Raw genomic sequence first — 9,940 nt, 5'->3', positions numbered from 1 at the left:
TACTTTAACTTGAACTATTCCTCCTTTTGATAATAATTGCTTTATTTATTTATCTTTAAATATAGTTTTAATATTATAGGCTATCTAAACAAGTCGATGTTCCTTTGCTCAACACCGGTGGCTCCTGGCCAATCACAGTAGTTTGGTGTGAGACTGGACCAATCACAGCCCTCGTCTGCTGTAAGTTGAAGCTGTTGAAGCCACGATGGCGTCTGACTCTGATCTGAGGAAAGAGCTGGAAGAGTTTCTCAAGCGTCTGAATATCGACACGACCTGCGTCGATCACCCAGAGGTGGGAATATAACCGAGTTAACACGGAAGGGTTTCAATAACACGTGTGTGTGAGGGACGAAAAAACATGCTTCTGGAAATCATAATTATGACATACAAAGTCATATGAAAAGTCAAAATTAGGACGTAAAAAGAAAACAAATTCGAAAATATGGCATCTGGCTATTACTAAGTCAAATATGACAAAGGCATTAAAAAGGTAGATTTCGACTGTTTAATCTCCTAATTATAACTTGGTATGTCACAATTTAGACTTTATCTCATCATTTCGACTGAAGTCATAATATCTAATAGACTTCGATTTTTTTTTAATTATGTCATAATTTTACCTTTTCATCTCAATCAACTTAGTATACGAGTTGGTATGTCATAATAAGTATGACTCATCAAGTATAATAACACAAACTGTAATCTGATGACTGTAAGAAGGCATGAGGATATGATTAGCATTAATGAATGCTAGGTTGTTGTTGCTGTTGTTGTATAAATGATGGCTAGTAGAAGCTGAATTTGCCGGTGGATAACAGACCCACTACAGGGCGTCCGGTGAGAGACTTTCACCAGAGATGATCAATAAATGACTAAATAAATTCTGCTTTGCATGTGTGTGTGGTTTTCTGTAAAGTAATTAAAGATTTAAGAAAAATAGATAAGTACAAACACCAATAACAAATAATAGTAGTATTCACAATAAACATAGTAACAGTAATCTCCACTTGGAATATTAAATAACAATGATTAATACAGTACAATAGGAAAAACAAATATGCCATTAAATGGAAAAGTGCACTGCTAGAACTGATGAATACTGTGGGTTATATTCCGCTCTGTCTAGACCAGGGGTCGGCAACCATAGACAGTATAGGTGCCAACACTGGCACGCGGAGGGTTAATCGCTGGCACAAAAGCAAATGCGAGAGAAGTGTATGTATTTCATTCAGATAAAGTAGTCTACCTGCACACAGATCTACATTTTGATGTAATAATTCCTCATAGTAAAAAAAGCTTATTTTATTAAGTTAGGAGGAGTTATAAATACTATTAAATTGTCTATCTAAATCTAAAACAAATTTCAAGAGAAATATTTAAATTTCTGTACTATTTCTGTGTACGCCATTATGAAAATGTATTTATATGAGTGTGTGTGTGTGTGTGTGTGTGTATATATATAGGCTATGTGTGTGTTGTGGCACAGTGATGAACTCGGAAACTTAAAAATGGCACTTTATGACAAAAAGTTTGCCGACCCCTGGTCTAGACCAAAGAGTGCTTTACCTCTAGAAGTGAGAGAGATATTAAATAGACCATATAATGAATGGCACTTAGATTATGTCTTCTAAATATAACAGTGATATCCGTGTGGAAACTAGTATGTAAATATACATACGAGCATCTTTACGAGCTAGTTTGTATTGTCATTCGCATACCTTAACACACGCGGGGCTATTCAAACGTTCATAAACAAAGTAGAGCACAATGTAAACAGACCAATGCCATCTCACGACCAATTCGGTGTTTTGGTGGCTAATTCGTACAATTTGTCTAAACCCACGTGATGGGTAGGTTTAGGGGTGGGGTCAGGGGTAGGTTTAGGGGTGGGGTCAGGGGTAGGGTTAGGGGCGGGGTCAGGGGTAGGTTTAGGGGCGGGGTCAGGGGTAGGTTTAGGGGCGGGGTCAGGGGTAGGTTTAGGGGCGGGGTCAGGAGTAGGTCATGAGTTCATACGAATTGGACAATTCCTAAAAAAATGTACGATTTAGCAAAAATCGTACTAATTCGTACGAGTGAGGTTGTATGAATTGATACGAAGTGCCGTGAGATCAGGCTGAACAGACTGCTACTTACTCTACAGACACGCACACAACTTTAGCAAAGATAACTCGCTACATCCATCCGCTTCCCTGATTGGTCAGACTCAGTTCAGTGGGCGGGAGCGCTGACCTGTGGCGCTGATTTTGCACATAGAAAAGGAAACTACGGTAAGACACTTGAAATGACCCCTAATAGTGGCCTTTTTACAGATGTTGTTGCTGTTTTTAGGTGTTCACGGTGGAGGAGATGATGCCTCATGTGGCTCACCTGAGCGGCGCGGTCACCAAGAACCTGTTCCTGAAGGACAAGCGCAGGAAGAGCCTGTGGCTTCTGAGCGTACGGCACGACCGGCGGCTGGACCTGGGCGAGGTGTCCCGGCGTCTGGGGCTCGGCGGAGGGAACCTGCGGCTGGCGGACGAGGCTCTGCTGCTGGAGACGCTGCGGGTGCGGCAGGGCTGTGTGACGCCGCTCGCGCTCTTCTGCGACTCCGCCCGGAGCGTGACGGTGGTGCTGGACCGAGACCTGACCCACAGCGCACACCAGCGCCTCTACTTCCACCCCATGACCAACAGCGCCACCATGGGGCTCAAACCCGACGACCTGCTGCGCTTCCTGAGGGAGACGGACCACGAGCCCGTCCTGCTGAGCCTCGACTGATTACAGATCTGATCAAAACTCTTGCCTTATTTTCTAAATGTTGATAAAAAACTATTGTGAAATGACGGCGTTTCAATTTACTGATGTCATGCGACTAAAACTTCATTTTTTCTTCCCACAATAAGTCATTCCACACATCATGGCAACGGATGTCAACAGGTTTATGTATCTCTCAGCCGTTATCTAGACATTCCTAATAATGGCAGGAGCATGCGTGTTCTCCTACAGTAATGTCCAGGAGAGACTCTTACACTGAGAGTGGCTCATGAGGGGTTTCTGGGGGATTCTCCTCATCTCTGCTTCAAGATCATAAACTGTGGCATTTCTTTGTTGTTTAGAATCCAGTATTCCCGTAATTCTTAAACTTTTATAAGTGTAATAAAGAACTCTGTCCGAACATACCGTGCCTTCTTTAAAGAATGATCATGTGACTTTTACGGACGTCAGGTGACTGTAAATGCGCAAAAACTATTTCTGTTGCAGTTTTGCTAAATATTTCTTTCTCGATTTGCCTGAAAACCTCCTCATGTGAACGTAAAAGCTTTTTTGTGATATATGGGAGATTTTGCGAAATTGACGCGTTTCCATTGGGCGCATTTTCAATTTCAATTTGAAGGGTGATGGAAACGCGGCTGTTGACAGCTGGTCACGTGACACACTAATTACATCATTAACATTACTGCTGGTCACATGACGTGGGTCTCATTCTGGACAACTTTACTGTATTTCCCACATTAGAATATTTTACAGTCACTAGGATGCATTTCTCAATATCCAGGTCAGTTTTCCAGAACTCTTCACACTGTTCTCCATTTCAACGTCTCATATTTGGGTTTCAGTCACATGGTCAGGGAAAGGATAAAAGAAGATTGAAACTGTTGCTCTGTCTCTCTTTCTGATTCTCTGGTCCCTTTATTGGGTCTCTCTCTCACTCTCTCTCTCACTCTCTACACTCTCTACTCTCTCTCTCACTCTCTACACTCTCTCTCACTCTCTCTCACTCTACAATCTCTCTCTCACTCTCTCTCTCTCTCTCACTCTCTCTCTCTCACTCTCGAAGTTAGAAGCGAAAGAAACCTAAAACTCTCGGGACAGCAGCATGTGTCCAAAATTTTTATCTTAACCGTTCTATTTCGTCAGAAACGATCTGTAAACAGGGCTTTAAGTGTAAAATACCGAACTTGTCCTTTAAATTTGAACCACTGAATTTGCAAATCGAAATAAAATGGACAGAAAATTGCCTGTTGAATATTGTAGGTTGTATTTTTAACAGTTTGAATATTGTGGAAGTGAAATATGAAAGGCGAATATGGATTATTTAACTTTTAATAATGAAAATGTGTTTGAAATGTTTTGAATTGAAATATTCACAGCTTAAATATTCAACCATGCTGAATTTCAGCCCATAAAAATGCAAGCCCTAAAAATACAATCCATTAAAATGCAAGATGGTTAATGCACTGCCAATTTTTTTCAAGTAGTGCAATTCAACAGGCTTTTTTGTTTCAAAAACATTTGCCATTATTTTACTTCCATAGGCCGCTAACACGACACCGTTCTAACAGAAAACTCTGAAGTTTGAAAACTTTCAAAAACGCGAACCAGTGAGAACTGAGAACTTCAGTCTATAGGTATGTGCGTTTGAATATATGTGCACAGGCGTGTAGTCCTTCCCTACAAATCAGCCCTCAACAAACTACTTGTCTGGCCTTAAAATTAATAATACAGAATTTTTATCACTTCCACATAGCCATGCGAACCGGAATTATCCCGACAACGCTTTATCTGTAGATAGGTAAAGGGAGGGAAGGAGGGAGGCCTTCACAGAGGAGAGACTAGTGGACATTTCAGGACTGCGCTGTCATCGTGTCCAGCCGAAGGTCCTTCATCAGATTTGGATCTAATATGGACTAATATTAGCGTAGACGCCATTCTTATGATGTAACGAGTACATCAGGATTTATGGGAAGTGTTCCCGGTTCCGGCTGACCTAATCTATGCAGCCTAATATTGAATAATAGAAGTCTATAATGTGTTATGTGTATGCTAGGTCAAAGAGATGTGTCTTTAGTCTAGGTATTTCTAAGTATTATCAACTGGCCGGAGTTTTGAGATCGCAATAGACGTGAAGGACTATAATGCGTTAAGAGCTCGCTCAAGTACTGCGGAGCTAAACCATTTAGTGCTTTGTAAGTAATCAGCAATATTTTAAAATGTATACGATATTTAATAGGGAGCCAGTGCAGTGTTGACAGAACCGGGCTAATATGGTCATACTTCCTGGTTCTGGTAAGAACTCGAGCTGCTGTGTTTTGGACCAGCTGTAGTTTGTTTATTAAGCGTGCAGGGCAACCACCCAGTAGAGCATTACAATAATCTAGCCTTGAGGTCATGAACGCATGGACTAATTGTTCCGCATTTGTCAATGAGAGCATATGACGTAATTTAGATATATTTTTAAGATGGAAGAATGCGGTTTTACAGACACTAGACACGTGACTTTCAAATGAAAGATTGGTATCAAAGAGCACACCCAGGCTCCTGACGGACGACGAAGACTTCACAGAGCAGCCATCCAGTGTTAGACAGTATTCTAGGTTATTACGTGAGGACGTTTTTTGTCCAATAATTAGAATCTGTTTTTTCAGAGTTAGGTAGTAGGAAATTACTAGTCATCCAATTTTTTATATCAGCTATGCATTCCGTTAATTTTGTGAACTGGTAAATTTCGTCTGGGCGTGAAGAAATATAGAGCTGAGTATCGTCAGCATAACAGTGAAAACTAATGCCATGCTTCCTAATGATATCTCCCAAGGGTAGCATGTACAGAGTGAACAGCAGCGGTCCTAGTACTGAGCCTTGTGGTACGCCATACTGAACTTGTGATCGATGAGACATCTCTTCATTTACTGCTACAAACTGATAACGGTCAGATAAGTATGATTTAAACCATGCTAATGCAATTCCACAAATGCCAACATAATTTTCGAGTCTATTTAAAAGAATGTTGTGGTCAATAGTGTCAAATGTAGCACTAAGATCGAGTAACACTAATAGAGAGATACAACCACGATCGGATGAGAGCTGTCTCAGTACTATGGTACGGATAATGATACTATGAGGTTGAAAAGACTGTTTGTGAAGCGGTTTCATGACGACTCTCTCCGGGTCAGCGGCAGCGCACCTTTGAATGTTGCGATATAAATTTGTCATAGTTTAATAAACAGACGAATTGAAAGATCGTGTGGGTGTTTGAATGGAGATCACAGTATTTTAAAGATGAATCGTTCAGCTCTATTGTCTTATCTCTCTCTCAGCGTATGAGCAGCCTCGCGAGGGCTTTCAGTGCGCTCAGTCTCACATCGAACACTTGGGATATTACGTCAGTCAACACTCATAGATAACCACACATTTCATCCTTTTCACAACGTTTCTTTAGTCATTCGGCAGTCTTAACCCATGCAGGAAATCCACAGTTTCACACAACAAACACACTGTATAATGACTCGACTGTTTCACGGCAGGTTGTTACATGATCCACGTTTACAGTGCAAAATCATTCCTAAGTGTAGTGGCAATAATCCTTTGTAATTATTTTGGGCAAATATTTGACTCAGGTCTTCGTTCAGTTTCACTTGTTTACCCAAAAGTTCCTAATCCTAAACTAATTTTAATATTTACTCAAACATTTATGCTTTTACTGTTGAATTTTAATTATTTCAATTATGGCTCTTACACTAAGTTTCATCTTTTGTATAGATGGTGATGAAACTGAAAGACTAACTCTTGTGTGTTCCGATACATGTAATTGGATTGATCGTATTTGATTTTTTTAATTGCAATGCATTTGTATATGGTATTACTGTAGAATTGGAAATGTCTGTCTTATTCAGTTTTGTATTATGTCAGGTTCAGAATGCAAGTTTAGCAGTTTTGAACAGAGAATGTAAATGTGCGAATCGGCCTGTAGGTTCATAGTTTTGTTGGTGTCTGTGTCTGAGTGAGAAATGTATTCATGTAATTTGAAAGATGTTGTTATTGAACTTGACTTGACAAACACATCTTCCGTTTGTCATATTCTCATCTTCTTCTGTTTGCACTTGTATGATAAACATCAGCCAGAAACTCACAGTGGAGGAAATAAGCAGACGACATTAAGTTCATCACGTCAAATTACTTTATTAACAGAGGAATGAAGCAGTAAGAGACGTTCACACAGGAAACACTGCTGTCCTTGATTTCTCTTGTGGCACAAACAAACACACACACACACACACACACACTTCACACTTCCACATCCTCACACTCATACACTCACTGGCATACAAACACACTCACACACACATACACCCAAACACACTCACACTCACACACACACACACACACACACACTCATACTCACACACATACACACTTACACATCCTCACACTCATACACTCACTGGCATACAAACACACTCACACACACATACACTCAAACACACTCACACTCACACACACACACACACTCATACTCACACACATACACACTTACACATCCTCACACTCATACACTCACTGGCATACAAACACACTCACACACACATACACATACACCCAAACACACTCACACACACACACTCATACTCACACACATACACACTTACACATCCTCACACTCATACACTCACTGGCATACAAACACACTCACACACACATACACATACACCCAAACACACTCACACACACACACTCATACTCACACACATACACTGTCTTCTTTTTTTGGTGTTTGTAAAAGGTTGTGTGTGTTTGCAGTGATTCAGCTCCACATGACTCAGTGGTTTCTCAGTGTTCGAGGATCTCGTGACGTTTGGTCCGTGAAGCTCAGCAGCAGCCGTGTGTTAAACACACTCGTTCAGCCTCACTCTTTAACACACACTCGTTCAGCCTCACGCTTTAACACACACTCGTTCAGCCTCACTCTTTAACACACACTCGTTCAGCCTCACGCTTTAACACACACTCGTTCAGCCTCACTCTTTAACACACTTGTTCAGCCTCACTCTTTAAAACACACTCGTTCAGCCTCACGCTTTAACACACACTCGTTCAGCCTCACTCTTTAACACACACTCGTTCAGCCTCACGCTTTAACACACACTCGTTCAGCCTCACTCTTTAACACACACTCGTTCAGCCTCACGCTTTAACACACACTCGTTCAGCCTCACTCTTTAACACACACTCGTTCAGCCTCACTCTTTAACACACACTCGTTCAGCCTCACTCTTTAAAACACACTCGTTCAGCCTCACGCTTTAACACACACTCGTTCAGCCTCACGCTTTAACACACACTCGTTCAGCCTCACGCTTTAACACACACTCGTTCAGCCTCACGCTTTAACACACACTCGTTCAGCCTCACGCTTTAACACACACTCGTTCAGCCTCACGCTTTAACACACACTCCTTCAGCCTCACTCTTTAACACACACTCGTTCAGCCTCACTCGTTCAGCCTCACTCTTTAAAACACACTCGTTCAGCCTCACTCTTTAACACACACTCGTTCAGCCTCACTCTTTAAAACACACTCGTTCAGCCTCACTCTTTAACACACACTCCTTCAGCCTCACTCTTTAACACACACTCCTTCAGCCTCACTTTTTAACACACACTCCTTCAGCCTCACTCTTTAAAACACACTCGTTCAGCCTCACTCTTTAAAACACACTCCTTCAGCCTCACTCTTTAAAAGAAACTCCTTCAGCCTCACTCTTTTGTTAAGGAATCCTTTTGGGTCCTTGATTCAAGGAAAAGAAGGACATTTCTTTATTTTCATTTCTGAGGAGTCCATGATTAAAAAAAGAGCGGGAAACAGACGGTGTCTCTCATGGCAGGAGAACTGTGCCAGTCTTCAGACGGTGTTTCTGTGATGGAGAATAAGAGATAAAGACATGAGCGACACGAGAAAGAGCTTAGTCCTGCTGCTCATCGTCAGGAAACGCTGCTGCTCAACGACAAACTGCTCATGCGGTTTCATGTGTAACGACACTCTCAAAATATGTGGAAAAAGTGGGAGAATTGGTCTTCGATTTAAAGGATGGAGAACTAATAAAAGTGTGTTTTTCACTCTTTCTGCAATGCTGTAACCTTCCTAATGTATGTCCTAACAATATTTAGGGCCAGATTTACTAACAGCTCGCTCCAGTGCAAACCCTCTTTTGGCGTTAATAAACTACTGTCAGGATTTACTAAAGACAGTGAAGAATTAGCGCTGAAAGGGTGTGGACAGTTATTCTGTCAGGACCACTATCGTCAAATACGATTGACCAGCATACAGTTTGGATTGGCGGTATGGTTCTGTTCTGGGCCAGAACTCCCTGCGCATCAGTGCAGTCTAGCATGAACAAGAGCATCAATAACCCCCCTCAGGGAAACACAACAGAACCAACATGAATGTATTGCAGATATCATTCATTCAAGATTTTAATGTGTAACATAATTTGAGCATTTAGTCTGATTCAGAGGGTAATCGAAGGCCAAATCCTGACAGAGAGAGGAGGAGCTGGGGAGGGAGGAGGGTAATCCGCTCCTGAGGAACGCCATAGCTGCTGATAATACTGGAGGAGCTTATATATTGGATCAGCTGATGCGAACGTGACTAACTGGATCTGCCAGAACTGACGCTATGCTTGTTTTTTTTGCGGCTGACCTTATTGCATATGCATTGTTGGAGATTCCCTTTCAGACGCAGTATTCATGGGAGGAGAGTATTTACAAGAATCACGCAAGGTGATTTACTTAGCTGACTCTGTGTTACAAATATGGTAGAACTATCAATTCTAACACTAAAGATTGCTTTATAAATAATCTTCCTGATCAGTGTGATCTCTTCAGCATCCCAGAAGGCTCTGAAGAACTCGATACTGCGCAAAAATGGAGCGTAGCTGGAAGAAAACAAAACTAGAGGTATTTCGCATTTCATGGAAAGAGAGCCTGATTGCATACAGAGACCCCTTAAAAGCTGCTAGATCTGCTTATTTTTCAACCCTATTAGAAGAAAATAAACAAAACCCTAGGTAGTTATTTGAAACAGTGGCTAAACTAACGAAAAATAAAGCTTCAACTTCTGAAGTTTCTAAAGAGCACCGCAGTAATGACTTTATGAACTCCTTTACTTATAATCTTCTCTCTATT

At 41.3% G+C, this 9,940-nt stretch overlaps 2 protein-coding genes across 4 annotated transcripts in view; one reads left to right on the top strand and one right to left on the bottom strand.

Annotated features, from left to right (window-relative positions):
- The first annotated feature begins 68 nt into the window (after nucleotides 1–68).
- prorsd1 (prolyl-tRNA synthetase domain containing 1) lies at nucleotides 69–3,154 on the top strand. The gene is made up of 2 exons (XM_082153237.1): nucleotides 69–292; nucleotides 2,329–3,154. Exons 1-2 carry the CDS (start codon nucleotides 206–208, stop codon nucleotides 2,755–2,757), a joined length of 516 nt encoding a protein of 171 aa, XP_082009363.1. The 5' UTR covers nucleotides 69–205; the 3' UTR covers nucleotides 2,758–3,154.
- Nucleotides 3,155–8,241: 5,087 nt separating this feature from the next.
- Nucleotides 8,242–9,940, bottom strand: part of ccdc88ab (coiled-coil domain containing 88Ab) — a 100,984-nt gene continuing 99,285 nt past the window's right edge. For 2 of the 3 annotated variants that reach the window (XR_014201394.1, XM_082153228.1), the window contains exon 33: nucleotides 8,243–8,670. The gene's annotated coding sequence lies outside the window, so the exon portion shown is untranslated. Of the gene's footprint in view, nucleotides 8,671–9,940 lie in introns of all 3 variants that reach the window. The other variant, XR_014201393.1, reaches the window with a different exon arrangement.

The sequence above is a fragment of the Leuciscus leuciscus genome (genome assembly GCF_965113295.1).
Source record: "Leuciscus leuciscus genome assembly, chromosome: 22".
Lineage (NCBI taxonomy): Eukaryota > Metazoa > Chordata > Actinopteri > Cypriniformes > Leuciscidae > Leuciscus > Leuciscus leuciscus.
This window is presented reverse-complemented; position numbering and strand designations above follow the sequence as displayed.